Source organism: Anastrepha ludens, chromosome 6, assembly GCF_028408465.1.
Source record: "Anastrepha ludens isolate Willacy chromosome 6, idAnaLude1.1, whole genome shotgun sequence".
NCBI lineage: Eukaryota > Metazoa > Arthropoda > Insecta > Diptera > Tephritidae > Anastrepha > Anastrepha ludens.
The window spans coordinates 105,973,405-105,991,863 of NC_071502.1; the positions used below are offsets into that span (position 1 = coordinate 105,973,405).

The following is an 18,459-nucleotide window of genomic DNA, read 5'->3' on the forward strand; positions in this document are numbered from 1 at the left end:
TTCCTAATTTGGTGCTTTGAATGTTAAAATCAGCTGATTACCTTTTAATCAATCATTACCCGAACAAAACAGATCATCTCCAAAACGAATGAAACGAATCAGCTGTTCTAGTAGCACCACCTGGTATGAATTCGCCTTGTTTGAAAGTGAGTTTTATTATGGAATGTAAACTTTTGTTTTAATTTGCTATTCCCTGAAAAAAAACACTTCAGCAGCATTTTTAGGAGCTCAATAGTTCCAACGCCCTCATTAGTTTCCACGACAGTCGGCTCTACGTAACCCAAACGACCCCGACTTATATCCGGCCAAGGACTGTCACTTTAACGAGAGAATATGGGGAATGTATTTATGGGGAATATTTATACTACTACAACAACAACAAACTATACTCATACATATAGTAAAACTTCAATTTCACGTACTTACAGATTCTTTGTCTGTCCCCTTATCGAAATTTTATGGGAAACAATTTTATAAAACATGTAAGCCTCTGGCGACCTTCAAAATACGATTTTATTCAAGCTCTCTAAAAGAGGGGCCAAAATTAACCTTTCAACAGAGAGTTAATGGGCTAAAATGTTCTATAAAATTATTTCTCGTAAAATTTTACAACATGCAACTTAACAACACATTTCTCTCCGATATGTATTTTAACTCTTGTTTTCATTTATTCTAAAAACACTTCAGCATAATATTGCAAATTTAACCTTCAGGTGGGCACCTGGGTCTAGCCAGACTTTTTCTACTTTGAACGTGAATTTAACAAATTTCTATTACAGCTAAAAAAGCCTTGAGACTTTAGCTTGCTGGTAGCTCCATAAAATATAATTTGCTATCGATTTATGGATATAACCTTCGGACGTCAGAACCTTTAAAAAAAATCGTCGAACAGGACGAAAAAATGCCATACCCGGCTGCCCAGCCAAAGGTTTTAAAACAGGTACCCAACAGAGGGTTAAACTGACCAATGAAAAGAAATTTGTACCAAGAACACACAACCAATTTGAGGGTGTAGGGGTTCATGCAGAGATGGCGCCATTCCGCCTCCAAAAAATGACGCTCAAATTGCTGCACAGTGAAACAAAAAAAATGCTTCAAAAGGCAAAATTTCTGCCAAATTTGATTTATAAGCGATTTCGAAGTTTGACTCTGTCGCCGCCATTTTGCTTTAGATGTTTTCGTTAATATTTTGCGTTTATTTCGAGGCGAGTCTATTACAGGTGGTATCCAAGGCGAATTGAGTACTATTGAGTACAAATCACGTGGCATTTCGATTTCAATGGTTTGTTTAGTTTAAATTCTCACAAATCACAAAACTTCCAAGCCACTCACTGAATTTTCAAAAACATGTAATTTCTCTTACTTTTGTTTGTTTTATATTGGAAAGGGAACTGACGTCAGACTTGTCAAAATAGTGAAAAATAAAGTAACTGTTTTGGGAACGCCTCACCTATAGTACTCAATTTGTCTTGGATGATGAGGGTAAATCAGCTGGTTTTTTTTTCTTTCGACGTGTCCATGTGACTGTAAGCTCAAAATGAAACAAGGCGAATTCATTCTTTGTTTTCTAATTTGCCAATACTTTGCTTTGACAATTAAACGTACAAAATATTGTTTTTAGTCTAGTGCCACCACCTTTAATGAATGCGCGTTGGTAAGTTATACGTTTCATAATTCCATCTTGTGCTGACATCAGAATGTACACGGCGAAAAAAAAGGAACAAAAAAAACAAAACAAACAAATTTGTTTGTTTTTTTTTGTTAATTTTTACCTCAAATTTAGCTTTTTCCGATTTCTTGAATTAATTTTCTCAGAATTGTTTGTGAATTTTTTGTTTCCATTCCTTTTCAATTCTAGTTAGTTTTTACACCTTTTATTTATTTCTGTTAATTTTCAATTTCATTTTAGCATTTTTCCTGATTTTAAATTAAATTTCTTCAGCATAGTTGGTGAATTTTTTGCTTCAATTCACGGGGATGGTAAACGCTTCACTAGATATGGCTAGTTTACTGGGACGGCAGCCCTTGGTCGGAACCCGAGTCATTCCGGTAACGTATAACCGGCTGTCATATGAATGGCACAAACTTTACTATTCTAGCGATTTTTTACTTCTTTTGTTTATTTCTGTTAATGTTTGACTTAATTTTAGCATTTTTCCTGATTTTTAAATTAAATTTCTTCAGCAAAGTTTGTGAAATTGTTTGCTTCAACTCCCTTTTCTATTCTAGTCATTTGTACCCCTTTTATTTATTTCTTTGAATTTATATCTTCATCTTAGTACTCATTTTTGTTTTTTGAATATTTTTCTATTAACTTTTTTCAACTTTTTTTTTAGAGAATTTTATGCTTCTGCTCCCTTTTCCAAAGTAGTAATTTCTTGACCTTTTAATTTTCTTTCGCTCAAGATTTCCTTTTTTTTAATATTTTCAATTTAATTTTCTTCGGCATTTTTTAGAGAATTTTATGCTTCAGCTTCCTTTTTCAACGTACTGATCTTTTCAAGGCGAATCTATTTAAGGTGACGTTGGTAAATCAGCTAATTTGTTTTTTGTTTTCGCTGTGTCCATATGGCTGACAGCACAGAATGAAACGAGGCGAATTAATTTTCTGTTTTCTACTTTTCCAATACTTTGCTTTGAAAATCGAACTACAAAACATTGTTGTTGGTCTAGTGCAGGCCCGTACGCACGGGGGCGTTTGCAGGGTTCAAACATGAATCGATATGAAAAAAACAAAAAATTGGCACTGCAACAAAAGTTGGATCCCCTCTAAATCTGAGGGTCTTAGCACGGGCCTGGTCTAGTGCCATCACCTTTAATAAATGCGCCTTGGATTTTTTGACCTTTCAATTTTCTTTCGCTCTAGATTTCTTTTTTTTTTTTTTGAATATTTTTAAATTAATTTTCTTCAGCAGTTTTTAGAGAATTTTATGCTTCAGCTCGCCTTTTTCAACATAGTGACTTTTTCACCTTTTAATTTACTTTCACTCTAGATTACCCTTTTTTAATATTTTTAAATTAATTTTCTTCAGCAATTTTTGAGAATATTTTGCTTCGGCCTTTCCGTTTTTATTGCAGTTATTTGTTGACCATTTTATTCTGTAAATGTTTTTTTTTTGTGTATCGACTTTTTCTAAAATTTTTTTCATAAGTTTTAGCTTTAAATTTTATTCTCACTTCATTAAATTTTATTCTCACTTCTTTAAATTTTATTCTCATTTCATTAAATTTTATTTCTTTTATTTTGCATTTATTTTTAAACCCTCTTTTCTTATTCTTATTCTGCTATTAACACTCCTTAGCGCAAATTTCTTTAGCTCCACTTTACCGTTATACTATATATTCTTCTAGCTTACATTTCGCTTGCTATTTTTAGTAGGGGGGGCGGGTTGGGTTTGCTTCACGCACTAAATATACAATACATATGCAAAAAATTGTGCAATTTACAAATATAATTTGACACTTCTTTAGGTATATGCGATTATCACTGAGTAATGCATACTTTGTTGATTTTATTAAATGTTCGTTACAATATTTTCAAATTTAATTTGTTTCGGTAATAATCATAAGTTCATTTTACAAAGTCCATATAGCACAAGGCTGCCAAAGTCGTTGTGTACTTGCAGCATATTTTCTGTTATCTATATTGTGTTTCTTTCGGTTTCTTCCTTTGCCACTAAGATATATAACTACCGACTTAACTATCCAAATACATATCTATGTATGTACGTTGCTCATTCAAACAGTGCTTAATATGCTAAGTTACGTAAAGTATTGTAATTTTAATCGCATACAATATGAAATGTGTACCTTAGACTTAATGTTGTTATGCTTTAACCAAGTGCATAGCAATAATGATTTTTTGTTTGTTTGTTTCGTAATTTATAAAACTTCTCTCTTTTTATTTATAAACATACGCGTACCTACGTGTACTTGACTCATCACACAATCGTTATATGTTGATTACAAGGTTTTGTTGTAAATATTATAACTAAACTAAAAACTAATGTAATGTAAAAGTATTGATAATTAGAATAATAAAGTATCATACAAAACTAAAGCAATTTGTTTGTAGTAATAAATACAATAACATTGTGTTTACATGTAAAAAATCATAAAATCATCACATACGACGCACAAAGACTTTCGTTACATTGTTTTCTACCCGACCAGCGCGCATCAAAATTTCACTTTCTTTTTTCTGCGCTTCACCTCCTACGCTCTTAATCTCTCCCGCTTATAGGTATATGTATGTATGCATGTAGATAGTTACTAATTCCATTGTTTGAAAAACTTCGAGTGCACGCAAATGAGCTCACAAAACTACATACATTCAGGCGTTTACAGTATATCATATTTGTTTTTGCACACTACTCATGCACATACAAGGGCCGTTTAGCACTTATGCCACAACATGACTATTCTTATTCAAATCGGTTAGCAGTACCGCATCAAGATCCTCTGCATCCAACAGCTCCGCGCATGTGTCACCGTTTACAGAATTAGATGCTAGCATCAAATTGTTCGCACCGCCCACTGCCGTTGCAACACCGCTGATGCCGTTGATGTTCGCATGCGCAATGTCACCATTGGCGATGACCACCGCATCGGGTGAATTGCGTTGACGTTCACGTTCGCGCACAATATGTGGCGCTTCATTGAATTCGTCCAGCTCATCCATGCCTTGACCGGATAAATGAAAATATTTTATAACTGTTTCACTTACAATTTAGTTCTATGCTGCACTCACCTGTGTACTTATTGCCGGCTAACAGTAAATACTGTCCCGATCGATTAGGCCACAGCAGTCCCGTCATTACGCAATATGCCAGACAGTCAGCTGAATTGGTTATGCCGAGTAGTAGTTTATAGCGCCACATGGGGCTCACCTGCAGCGCTACAATGGCGACAATGGGCAAGTAGATGAACCACACCAGACTGGATGCGCCTAGGTGTAATAGGAAATCGAGCTTTTTTGTGGAGTGCTCATATTTCATAGTGTTGCGAAGTTCGTAGAGGAACCATGTCATGAATGATGTGCTGAAAGTAGGAGAATCGTTATTGGGAGACATAAAAGTAAAGACTTTATAAAACAAAGAGCCGCAATGTTTCCATGCTAGTAATCGGCCAGAACTTTTTTATAGCCATCATCATCATTAATTCCCAAAGTTCCAGGTTGGAGCTTAAGGCCACAAAATTATGTGGCCCCAAAAATAGTTCGGATATGTTTTAAGCTACAGGGTGGGCCATATAGCGTTTGCTTTTGCGTTGCGTTACGAAATGGGACGCTATACGCTTGAACAAAATTGAGAAATATTAAAAACCTATTTCCAAAGTGGTGAGTCTTCTTTTTCTTCCGTGGTTACAGTAAACGGCGAGCCTTACAGTGACATGCTCAACGAGTTTTTGTTTCTAAAAATTGAAGAGGATGACATGGACGACATTTGGTTTAACAGGACGGTGCAAATTGTCACACTGCCAAAGTTACACTCGAACTTTTGGCTACCGTTTTTGAATTCCGATATCAACTGGCCACCTCGGAGCTTTGATTTAAGCCCGTTGGACTATTTTTTGTGGGGAGCCGTTAAGGACAAATGCTATGCGAACCATCCAGAGACGATTGATGCTTTAAAACACGAAATCGAAATTGCCATTCATGAAATTGGAAATGTGCTTAAAAATTGGGTTGATCGAATGGCCTACTGTAAAGCCAGTCGTGGCAGTCATTTGAACGATATTATTTTTCTTTCATAAATGGCAATGTTCAATCTTCAAAATAAAAAAAAAAGTTTGAAAAAATATTGATTAGTTTTTTTTTATAGCCGATTCAAAAAGCAAATTTTACATGGCTCACCCTATATTATAACAAGAAATTGGGCCAAGCTTATTTTTCAAAAACTTATGAGATATATTTAGCGCTGTTATACTAAGAAAAAAAAATTGAATCAGAAAAATTGATGTTATTTAGCGGCGATGAGAGTCCATATCACTAAAGAAAAGCTTAGGAAAGAGCTAAAGATGCTTAAAAAATTGCACTCTGTGTACATAACCTCAAAAAGTTTAAATACCACAACACACCGCGGAGGAAAATATGGTAGTGGCTCCTTCGAGCGAAGGAAATCCAACGAAAAAACAGTAGCTACAAATGATACTGAGCCAAAATTTTCGAGATACATGAGTGTAATTTGGATAGAGATCCCTTAAGAATTTAGCTTACTTCGACTTTTAGAGAGAGATTAAGTAATTGCTTTTGTTACTGAAAACCTCTTCTAAGTATATCGACGAAGGCATCGAGTATGAACCGGCTATAGGAGAAATGTAAGGCTTATTGCTATGAAATATTTTGCTTTGGCGGCCACTGTAGACGTTGTAGAAGCTTCCTAAACCCTGTCAGTGCAATGTAGTTACCGGTCGTCTTCGTCTAGTTCATCTAACGGTAGGACCACGAAACCAGTCCTTTCGGCAGGTTGGGTCCAGAAAGAAACGCGTGTTAGGTGAGTCGGTTTGGTGGGGCATGCGAACTGGTGGTTAGTATCGTGCGGAGTGCCTGCACATGCTGGACATATGTTGTGTATATCGGGGCCAATTCTGTATAAGGAGTTTAGTCTGCTACAGTGTCCAGAACGTAATTGTGCTAAAGTTGTGCGGGTCTCTCGAGGTAGCTGAAGCTCTTCTTCCGCTGTTGGTGTTGGTGTTGGTTGGACTCCGGTTGGACATTCAGGGGTTGAGAGTTTAGGAATGTGCTAAGTGTATCCCGATGAACGCCATTTAATGTATGTCTAAACACTGCCCGGTCCAGTAGTTGTCGGTTCGTTTTGTCCTGGATCGTGTCGAAATAGTTGAAGAGATGCCTCCTGACGTGCCTGGAAGGCGGCTCAGGTTCTAGCAGGTGTCTACAGGGGTGACAGCTAAGGTAGCACTTTAGTACAAACTGTTGGCTGAGCATTTTGGTATGCTCCTTGACTGGAAGCATTTGTCTTTGCCCCAAGTACTGCTGGCTAGCGCTTTGAGGACCTTGTTGCGGTTTTGGACTTTATTAGCAATTGCGGTTGTGTGCGCAGAAAAGGAGAGCAACTCCCAAAATTTTGGGGTTGTTTACTATCGGTATTATCCGTACAGGTGGTAAAGAGAGTCGCGGTGGATTTAGTGGGGGAAAGTTGTAGATTCCTCGCAGTCAAGAAGTGAAAAAGACTGGTGAGGCAATCATTTACTTTGGCGCACAGGCCACTGATGTCATTTCCCCCCCGACACCATTATCGTACAATCGTCAGCATAGGAGACCAGGGAGACTCCCTCTGTTGGTTGGAGCAGAATCCTTGTTGATGTGAGGCAAGGGAAAGGTGTTTCATGTAGAGTGGGAGTAGGAGGGATTCAAGAGTCTTCACTACTAGGGAAAGGAGAGTTATCGGGCGATAAGATTCCCCTTGGTTGGAGGGGTTTCATTAGTGGGACCACTCTCCCTGATTTCCACTTGTCAGGAATTATGAGAGTAGCCATATACATTTTGGAAAGCCTTTTGAGGTACCCTACACCCAATGGTCACAGATTTTTCAGCATAAGCATGTCCGTCAGGGCCAGTGGCTTTTGATGTTTTTCATTTAGTGATGGCCCCCTGAATCTCATCACTGGAGAATGAAAGTGGCGCACTGTTGTTCGACAGTTCGTGCAGCCATCTGGTGGTACGAGAATTGGATTTGTCAACCGGAGGATGCAATATAAATTGCCGTCTAAAATAGCCCACGCATCTCTTCGGGTCCGGCGAAGTGCAGCCGCTGAAGGTGTTAGCAACCTTATCGATCCCCGGGATCGGTCTGGCGTATGTGATAACGCTCGTTTACTAAAACTGCTGATTCAGCAGGAAATTGGGAAGTATGTCTCGGCTTTTGCTTGTGTAAGAGTTCTTCCTCACAACTAACGCATTGGGTGCAAACCACAAGCTTTGCTTATAAATTAATATTTTAAAAGTCTCTCTCATTTGTTGCGTACCGTAGTATCAAAACAATCCAGCCCGGCCAAGTTTGGTATTCATCGATGTCCGAAATAATATCCACCTCCGTCTGTAAGAGAAGGTTTTACGTTAAAAATTTTAGCTGCAAGCAAATATTAATGCTAAACTCACCTTATCCCACACATAGAGGAACATTTGAAATGCACAATAGGGAACCCAAATACTCATCAGTATTATCCAACCAGTGCGGTTGATTTGCTGGCGTGTCACGGCCCAGCCTTTAGCCAGCAACAGCAAGATTAACATAAAAGTGGTCTAAAGAAGAAGTTATTATCAATTAAATTATTGGGGTTACAATGAAAAGGCAGCTATATTTTTTTCACATACTCTACTAAAGATATCCAATATGTCGCCAGCAGTCTGCATGCTCGGCATACCAACTCCATTCATGGCGAACTTTATCAAATGCGCCGTAATGAAAGCTAAACTGACAAACTCACTCGCCAAGCTGAGCGTGAAGAGTCGAGTTACTGGATGTTTTTGCAAACGCACCGCATATATTTGCACCGGCAGCAGCACCATATAGACTAGCAAGAAAATCAAATACATTTCGAGCAAATTTTGCTGATCGAATGAGAACTGAAAGGTGAGTGGATGAGCAGCGGAATTATTGGGATGCCCGTTGACAACGTATATATCGTAGTTGAGAGCGGGCGTGGGTGGTGGGAGTATGCCGTAGGGTGATGCAAGAAATTCGTTAACCACATTGGCTGCATTCTGATTTTTGAGACGATCGTATACATGCCATTTGCAGGTGGTGCGATTGCGATAGCAGGCAGTCAGCGCGACATACCAGAATCTGAAAGGGAAAGAAAGAAAAGTTTATTTCGTGTTTTGAGAATTTAACAAAACAAATTTTAATTAAAAATTCTTTGTTGAGCTACTCATTACGCCGAGCAGCGCTAATACCATATATGACTCATAAAGCAAGCTAGAATATTGGGGTTTAAGTGCTGTATGGTAATTTTTGTATTTACTGGAGATACTAAGATGTAAAATTTTAGTGTTTCATTTTCTAGAAATTTTTAAATTCAATATTTGCACTAAATTTCCGTCATTACTAACTTTTTACAGTCTATAAAATATGTTTAGTAATGAAAACACAATAGAATTAGTAAATAAAGGTATGAATTTAAAGCTAGTAACTGACAATATTTGCTTTATTGAGTATTATGCAAATGAAATGCCGAGTTAGAAAGGTGTTTTAAAAACAAATAAACAGCGGCAGATAAGTTTGCTAACAGATAAACATTTTTGTCTTCATTTGGTTTTGCTTCGTGAGAAATTGCAAGGAAACTGTAAATTTTTCTGAGAAGAGTCGCTTGCAAGGCGAATCTATTAAAGGTGGCAGTAGGCCAGCTAATTTGTTTTTTTTTCTTTGTTCTTTTTTTTAGCCGTGTACATTCTGATGTCAGCACAAGATGGAATTATAGAAGGTATTACTTACCGAGGCGCATTCATTAAAGGTGGTGGTGTTTTGTACATTTGATTGTCAAAGCAAAGTATTGGCAAATTAGAAAACAAAGAATGAATTCGCCTTGTTTCATTCTGGGCTGACAGCCAAGGCGCATTCATTAAAGGTGGTGGCACTAGACCAACAACGATATTTTGTTCGTTTGATTATCAAAGAAAAGTATTGGCAAAGTAGAAAACAAAGAATAGGCTGACAGCCACATAGACACGGCGAAAGAAAAAACAATCAGCTGATTTACCGATACCACCTTTAATAGATTCGCCTTGACTGACAGCCATATGGACACGACAAAAGAAAAAAAATCAGCTGATTTGCCGATGCCACCTTTAATAGATTCACCTTGTTACTTACATTCAAATTTATAATTTCAAAATTGACACTTTCTCAGTGATGGTAAATGTAGGGAAAATTCCCTACATGTAGGGATTTTTGTCGAAAAATGTGGGTGTAGGGAAAAGAAGGAAAGATTTTTTTAAATTCTGCAAATGTAGGGAATTTTCAAGAAGGACAGAAACAATTTTTAAATAGCGGGCTAAAATTAAAAAAGTTCATTTAAAACAAAAATCCGCAATAAGATTTAATGCCAGACTTCTTTTCCTTATGGCAGCATACTTTAAAAAGCGTTAATATGGCAACATTGCCGTGTTTTTCTTCGTTAACGCTAGCACGATGTTTTCTTTGTGCGGAAATTGTTAGTTGTCCCACGTTTTCTGGTGCTTTTCACTTTTGAAGTAAGTTTACAATTATTTTAGTTTTGGCTTTTTTTATATTTAAAATGCATATATTTTACAGAAATGAGCTCCTCCTCTTCGACTGACTCTCCGGAGGAACACCAGGAAAAACAATGCAAGTATCGGAAACAAAAGTTCAATAACAAGTGGCTTGACGACGAAATTTTAGTGGCTAGTTTGAAGCTGTGGCTAACGAGCAAGTCTGATTAACAGAAGCACGCCGAAACAAAAATGCACCAAAAAATATGAAGGCAATTAAAAAGACATCTAAAATAAACAGGTTTTTTTAGAAAAGGCGAGTAAACCAAATGGTTCCAGAAATTTCGAAATAAGACTTAGCATGTTCTTCGCTGAGCATAATGTTGCGCTGCAAGTGGTGGACCATTTAATTCCACTCTTAAAAGAAATCGTACCTGATTCTGAAATAATAAAAAACTCTGAACTCGGAAGAAAGAAGTGCACCAACATAATAAAAAATGAATTGGCAAAAGAAGAAAAAGAAAATTTAGTTAAAAAATTAAAAGTAAACAAATTTTCCATAATGATCGAAGAGAGCACAGACATCGCACTCAATAAGCATATGTGTCTCATGGTGAGATTTTTCGACGAGGAAAGCGAGCGACTTGTGGTTAAGCTGATGGATCTAATTCCAATAAGAACTGATTGCACTGCAGGACTGCTCTGTACGGAATTTTTAAAAAATCTTAAGCAAACAATTCAATTTTGATGTTGCAATTGCCTCATTATAGTGTAAACACAGGGGAAAAAAATGTAGGGAATTTCGTAGGGAAAATTTGTTGTAAGCGTAGGGAAAAGTAGGGAATTTTTTTGGGTTGTTTAGGGATTTTTCAAAAAACCATTTACCATCACTGCACTTTCTAATGAATTTAAGTTCCAAAGTTGTAATGGACATTTTAAAATGATTGACAAATAAATTGATTCTTTGTTTTAGGTATACTTTTAAGTGAGAACAAAATGCTGTTGTTGGCCTAGTGCTACCACCTTCAATGAATTGTTGTTGTTGTAGCACCATAAAAATTCCCCATACATATTCGAGGAATGCTGCTGAAGTGACAGCCTTGCCGGATATAAGTCCGGGTCGTTCCAGTTACGTAAAACCGACTGTCGTGGGAACGCTTTCAATGAATTCGCTTTGATCGCTTGTGGATGTACGTCGAAGATTCCCTAAAAAAATTATATTATGGCCCTGAGCGACTCTCGCTAATTATTTTCCACCTAGACCGCAGTTGGCGGGGCAATTCCAAGCGAACTTTAGTGGTATTCTGCAAGTTTGAGTTTTCTTTTTCTTTAAAAACACCTCTCATTTGATCAAAATCAAACTAATTTCGCATGCAAGAAATCCAACGAACTTTCAAAATTAAGCCATACGGGAAGGCGAAATAAATATTTGTATTTAGTAATTTGACTGTGTGCGTAGCTTTTATCACACCAAGTAATTTGTGCAATCCATTAGGCAAATTAAATAAAGGCATCTCTAGATAAATAAGCAACGAATGTTCAAATTTTCAACGCAATCGAGGCTGCTGCAACCACTTAATTGCTTCATTAACATCCGGTTGAACCAATTTACCGCTTGTTTGTCTGTAGAAAGGCTGAACTTTAGCTGGAGTTCAACCATTTTAAACGATTTTACCATGGTTCACAATTAATTTGCGTCTCTTGCACTTTTACTTTCTTATGCCTTGAGCTGAACAAAACAGCTGAGTGTTGTCTGCAAAAAGTGAAAGGAAAGCAAACCTATGAGGCCAGCCATCGAAATGAGTGCATAAACAATGAAATATTGGAGCATTACATTTGTGTGATGAAAAACTTGCTACAGATAGCAGGCCCAAATAATTTGGACAAATGATTTTAGCGCACAAATAGATACTCCACCTTATCTTATCATTGAGCAGAGCACTAAGGTTGGGGAAATCACGGCTACGTGACATACGGCTGTGATTTCTTTGCTCAAAAAAGAGCAAATTTTACTGACTTAAAAAATTATGTCGAAAAGCACACGTGTGAATATCGGCGCACAACAAAAAAAAACACACACACAAAAACTTGTTTGGCAGGTATTTATGATCAATAAGCAATGCAAAAAAAAACAACAGCTGCAATAAAGCGTAAGCTAACCGTGTAGCCTACAGAAGAAATGCATTCACAGCACACTCTGCTTGCACAGCGAGTTGTTAAACTGAAACATTAGCCATGTAAGCAAAATTATTTCCTAGAAATACTCTTAATTTATTCTCTCATTTACGCTTATCGCTGCATTTTGCAATTTCAATTTAAGAAAGCAATCGTTCATGGAACAACTTCTGTTTAATTTCCTCCCTGCATATCTCAACTTCTTCTCCTCTTTGCCCTCTAACTCACCTAGGCTCCGACACCTCGCTGATAGTGTAGGTGAACTGATGTTCTGCTATCACATTTGCGGCCGTATCCTCGTCTGCACAAAGCTGCCCGTGTTTACACGGCACACGCCGTACGAAATCGCGTTTACCCTGCTTGTTGCATGCCTCATCATAGACCAGTGGCTGCAAATGCGCAAACATACGTTGACACGCTAACTCGTGGTCATCATAGCTACGGTTGCTATAGAAATCAACAAAAGCCGCCTTGTCCAGCACGACCAGCGAAATGGGTTGCGCAAACTGATCGGATGTTGTAATGTTGCCGTATATGTAGCCGAAGGAACCGCCGTGCGGTGCTGTTGCTTCGGCTTTTTGGAAACCAAATTTGGTAATAACTTTGAAAAAATCACCAGTATGAAAAGTGCCTGTTAAATGTATAGCGTTACTGTATTGCCATAGCGCTTGAAAGGCATACAACCAGCCGAGTGTGTGGAGTAGCAGTCGCGGCCATAACGGCGGCCGCTGCCGCTTCATAATGCAATTGCAATCTTTTTACGCTTTCCTATTGTTGTAATTCAAATTTATGTTGTGTTGTCGTCGCGCTTATTGTGCGTTCCTTGAGAGATGGTCTGCTCTTTATGTTTCAGCTAGAAAAATTCATCTATGCAAACTGCTTCTGCCAATTCGGCGTTTGGGTGGAGTGTCGCAATTTCGTTTTTCGCTTTTATTAGTTGTGTATTTTTCTCTCACATTTAATAAGAAATTACGTTTTAATTCTATGCTACTATTTTCTCGTAAATTTCATTTTGTGTAGCGCACAGTTTTAGTTTAGTATAAATAGCGATTTTAGTTCATTTTATCACTAAAATTTAATAAAAATACACCAGCGCATCAATCGAAATGAAAATAAAACAGCACAAAGCTACAGATTTCTGCGCTGTCAAGCTACAAATGTTGCCAGATTACTTCAACAAAGTTGACTAATGAAAACTTGTGAAGCATAAGCCAACGTTCATACAGAGCTACAATAACTTTACTAATGTAAAACAATTGACTGTAGCTATTTTCGATACGTTTGCCGTTTATTGGCTGCATTTCTTCCGTAATTATCCATGAATGATGGAATAAATGTAATAGCTTTCAGTATATTCAGTACAGAATAAAGAAATAAATGCAAAAGAACGAACCTTATGAACGACAGTTGTCTGTGCATGCTGAATATTTGTAAGAAAAAACAACAACGTGGACACTAGCGGAAAGCCTTAATATTTACTTAAATTTACTTCAAACAATCCATGCACAGACTTCTGATTAGAATTTCATTTTTCTCCGTTTTACAGGGAATGCGCAGAAGGAATGCGTTTGAAATATAATCAGGAACTTTCTTACAACAAGGAAACTCAGTCATCGATTTGCGAATAAAACAAACGAATGGAATAAACCAAAGGGAATCTATTAAAGGTGACCGCAAGAATGATAGAACGAGTCAATTCGCCTTGAGTAGACCGGCTGACTAGTTTTGTTTTCTTTCGCTGTGTGCATTAGGATGGCCGCAAAAATAAAACAACGAAAAACCGTTGAATGTCGACTGCACAAAGCATATTTTTCTTTTCTATTTTCTTCTGTTGTGACATTCCAATGTACAAAACGTTGTTGTTGGTCTAGTGTCATCAGCTTTAATTAATGTGGCTTGGAATAAACGTACTATTTAGTCATCACATATCAAAGAAAAAAGTTGTAAAGAAACTCAGTGTGAGCAGAAAAAAGATGAAAATAGATTACAATAAATATAACATAAAAAAATTGGAAGGTAATCAAGTTCCGTTTTTGCAATTACGCGCGTAGATCATGTGGGCCGCCCCTGCATGCGTACAACCAGCTGTTTTTATTCTCACATATAGGCATGCCCACCGATACGATCAAGGCGAATCTATTAAAGCTGGTATCGGTAAATCAGCTGATTTCTCTTTTTTTTATTCTTTCGCCGAGTCCATGTGTCTGTCAGCCCATAATGAAACAAAGCGACTCATTCTTTGTTTTCAAGAATGATAGAGAAATAGGTAACGCCTTCCAAATTCGCCGTGCCGTAAGAGCAGATGAATAAACAAGCAAAAGGAAGGAGAATTAATTGTTTGTAAAGATCGACTTCGCCGGGGCCCGAAACATGGTAGTCTGCAGCACCAGATTCCAGCATAAAAAGATATACCAAGCTACCTCGCTGTCTCCTGATCGAAAAACGCGAAACCAGATCGATCATGTTGTGATAGATGGAAGACACGCTTCTAGTGTATTAGATGTACGTACGATCCGAGGACCCAACATCGACTCGGATCATTACCTTGTTGGAGCCAAACTGCGCACACACCTCTGTGCAGCAAAAAACGTGCATCTACCTACGCAAAGAATGTTCGACATCGAAAAGCTGCAATCACAACAGGCAGCCAGAAGATTCGCCACTCGACTCTCACTCCTGCTCTCAGAGAGTACTGCCCAACAAATCGGCATCCACGAACAATGGAGCAACATTTCTCGTTCTCTACGTACCGCCGCCGAAGAAGAAATCGGATTCCGGCGAGCCCGAAAAAACAATTGGTACGACGAGGAATGTCATGCTGCCGCAGAAAGAAAGGATGCCGCCTATAGAGCCATGCTGCGATCGGGCGCAACGCGAGCCATGTGGGATCGCTACAGAGAGCTGAAAAAGGAAGAGAGACGTATTATCCGACAGAAGAAACGAGAGGCCGAAATACGTGAGTGCGAAGAGCTTGAGATGCTGGCCAACAGGAACAACGCCCGAAAATTCTACCAGAAAGTTCGGCGGCTTACAGAAGGTTTTAAGACCGGGGCGTTTTCCTGTAAGAACAAAGACGGCGAACTGGTGACTGACGTACAGAGCAATCTTAAATTATGGAGGGAACACTTCTCGAACTTATTAAACAGTGACAGCTGCGCATGTCACCGAGAAAGTGAAGATCCCGATACCCCAATCGTTGACGACGGAATTGTCGTTCCGCTACCCGATCATGACGAGGTGAGAATAGCGATAAGCGGCTAAAGAACAACAAAGCCGCGGGCGCCGACGGACTGCCGGCTGAGCTATTCAAACATGGCGGCGAGGAGCTGGTAAGGTGCATGCATCAGCTTTCATGCAAAATATGGTCGGATGAAAGCATGCCTGCCGATTGGAATTTAAGTGTGCTCTGCCCAATCCATAAGAAGGGCGATCCTGCAATTTGTGCCATTTACCGCGGGATTAGTCTTCTAAATATCGCCTATAAGGTTCTAGCGAGCGTATTGTGTGAAAGGCTGAAGCCCACCGTCAACCAACTGATTGGACCTTATCAGTGTGGCTTTAGACCTGGAAGGTCTACCATCGACCAAATATTCTCAATACGCCAAATCTTGGAAAAGACCCATGAAAGGAGAATCGACACACACCATCTTTTCGTCGACTTCAAAGCTGTATTCGACAGTACGGAAAGGAGTTACCTGTATGCCGCTATGTCTGAATTTGGTATCCCCGCAAAACTAATACGGCTATGTAAGATGACGTTGCTCAACACCAGCAGCGCCGTCAGAATTGGGAAGGACCTCTCCGAGCCGTTTGATACTAAACGAGGTTTCAGACAGGGTGACTCGCTGTCGTGTGACTTCTTTAACCTGATGTTGGAGAGCATCGTACGAGCCGCAGAACTTAATCGCTCAGGCACAATTTTTTATAAGAGCGTACAATTGCTGGCGTATGCCGATGATATTGACATCATCGGCCTTAACAACCGCGCTGTTAGTTCCGCCTTCTCCAAACTGGACAAAGAGGCAAAGCGAATGGGTCTGGTGGTGAATGAGGACAAAACGAAGTACCTCCTGTCTTCAAACAAACAGTCGGCGCACTCGCGTATCGGCACCCACGTCACTGTAGACAGTTATAATTTCGAGGTTGTAAAAGACTTCGTCTATTTAGGAACCAGCATTAACACCGATAACAATGTCAGCCTTGAAATCCAACGTAGAATCTCTCTTGCCAATAAGTGCTACTTTGGACTAAGTAGGCAACTGAGCAGTAAAGTCCTCTCTCGACGAACAAAACTAACACTCTACAAGACTCTCATCATGCCCGTCCTAACATATGGCGCAGAAGCTTGGACGATGGCAACATCCGATGAAGCGACGCTTGGAGTGTTCGAGAGAAAGATTCTGCGTAAGATTTTTGGACCTTTGCACGTTGGCAACGGCGAATATCGCAGACGATGGAACGATGAGCTGTATGAGCTTTACGACGACATAGACATAGCGCAGCGAATAAAGATTCAGCGGCTACGTTGGCTGGGTCATGTCGTCCGAATGGATACAAACGCTCCGGCTTTGAAAGTATTCGATGCGGTACCAGCTGGTGGTCGCAGAGGAAGAGGGCGGCCTCCTCTGCGTTGGAAAGATCAGGTGGAGAAGGACTTGGCTTCACTTGGTGTGTCCAACTGGCGCCGGTTAGCACGAGAAAGAAACGACTGGTGCGCTTTGCTAAACTCGGCCAAAATCGCGTAAGCGGTTATAGCGCCAATTAAGAAGAAGAAAGAAGAAGAGCAGGCGAAAGCAATGGAAACAACCAAACATAAGAAATAATACAGACACGCTCACACAAACACACACATATTTTCTTGCCATGGCGTCTTCCGCATAAAAACGCAAACAAACTGCATTTAAGGGTTTTATATTAAATTGTGCTTCCACAATTTAACACACGGCATTTCGTTTTCATTAGTTTGATTAGTTTAAATCTCACATATCACAAAACCACCATCCATTCACTGAATTTTCATAAACATGTTATTTCTCCTACTTTTGTTTGTTTTGTATTGGAAAGCGAACTGTCGTCAGACTTGTCAAACTCGCGAAAAATAAAGTAACTGTTTTGGGAAAGCACCACCTATAGTACTCAATTTGCATTGGTTGGTTACGGTAAATCAGCTGATTTATGTTTTTCTTCCGCCGTGTCCATGTAGCTGTCAGCACAGAATGAAACAAGGCGAATTCATTCTTTGTTTTCTGCTTTGCCAATACTTTGCTTTGACAATCGAACGTACACAACCTTGCTGTTGGTCTAATGCCTTCACCTTTAAAGAATGCGCCTTGGCTACGACTAATGGAATCTAAAATAGTAAGACTGGAATTTTTTTTCGATAACTTACAAAAAGTTTTTAGATTCAAGTTTTTGTTAAATCGATTTTTAATCATGCTCGAACATGCTGAACCAGAATAAAGCAAAAATTCAAAGTAGTTTATTATTATAGAGAAAACATCGAAAACTAAAAAATTTTCCAAAAAATCACAATTATTAAATCTTTAAGATTTCAAATGATTTGGGTCAACTAAAGCTTCTATAACCACACCTCCACGCATTAAAATGTCGCTTGGTGTTTTGATTAAAAGAAACAACAATCAGCTGGAGTCAAGGAAACCGTCGACAACCTTGTATATTATTTGGCGTGTATGTATGTTTTTGGAGTAGTGCAGCACTTAGTGCGACGAAGATTTCGTTTCAAAATAAATATTTTCACTTACTGCCAAAAAATAAATACTGATCGAAAATAAAAAAAGCTTGAAAACAAAGCAAAAAAACGGGCTATCACGCAGGTTAACTCTGCTATGGCCTTCACGTATGTAAGTATACGCTTTTAAGTAAGCCAGCGCAACAGAGTTTCACACCAAATTGCGTCTCGGTTAACTCTGTTCTTTTACAAGGCTAATCGAATATATAATTATTGTTGACACCCTGTTGTTATGTCCGCTTTTATCCAGTGCAAAAACCAGATATTGCTTCTACTATAGGGTGCATTTTTGCTTACCTGCTGCATAATTTGGCTTTACCGTAAATTTAATATTTATAATTTA

At 38.7% G+C, this 18,459-nt stretch overlaps 1 protein-coding gene across 1 annotated transcript; it reads right to left on the reverse strand.

Annotated features, from left to right (window-relative positions):
* Nucleotides 1-341: 341 nt before the first annotated feature.
* On the reverse strand, nt 342-13,524 carry LOC128868870 (integral membrane protein GPR180). The gene is made up of 6 exons (XM_054111428.1): nt 12,596-13,524; nt 8,336-8,807; nt 8,120-8,263; nt 7,987-8,057; nt 4,751-5,040; nt 342-4,683 (listed from the first exon to the last, which is right to left on the reverse strand). The coding sequence occupies exons 1-6, from the start codon at nt 13,105-13,107 to the stop codon at nt 4,403-4,405; spliced, it is 1,770 nt and encodes a 589-aa protein (XP_053967403.1). The 5' UTR covers nt 13,108-13,524; the 3' UTR covers nt 342-4,402.
* Nucleotides 13,525-18,459: the final 4,935 nt, after the last annotated feature.

Bases quoted from the DNA above. Each gene is read 5' to 3' on its own strand.
- LOC128868870 (XM_054111428.1), bottom strand. From the start codon at position 13,107: ATGAAGCGGCAGCGGCCGCCGTTATGGCCGCGACTGCTACTCCACACA. The intron at 8,264-8,335 runs GTATGTGAAAAA...CTTCTTCTTTAG, and splicing joins TATTGGATATCTTTAGTAGA to ACCACTTTTATGTTAATCTT. The intron at 4,684-4,750 runs GTGAGTGCAGCA...TATCCGGTCAAG, and splicing joins AGCCGGCAATAAGTACACAG to GCATGGATGAGCTGGACGAA.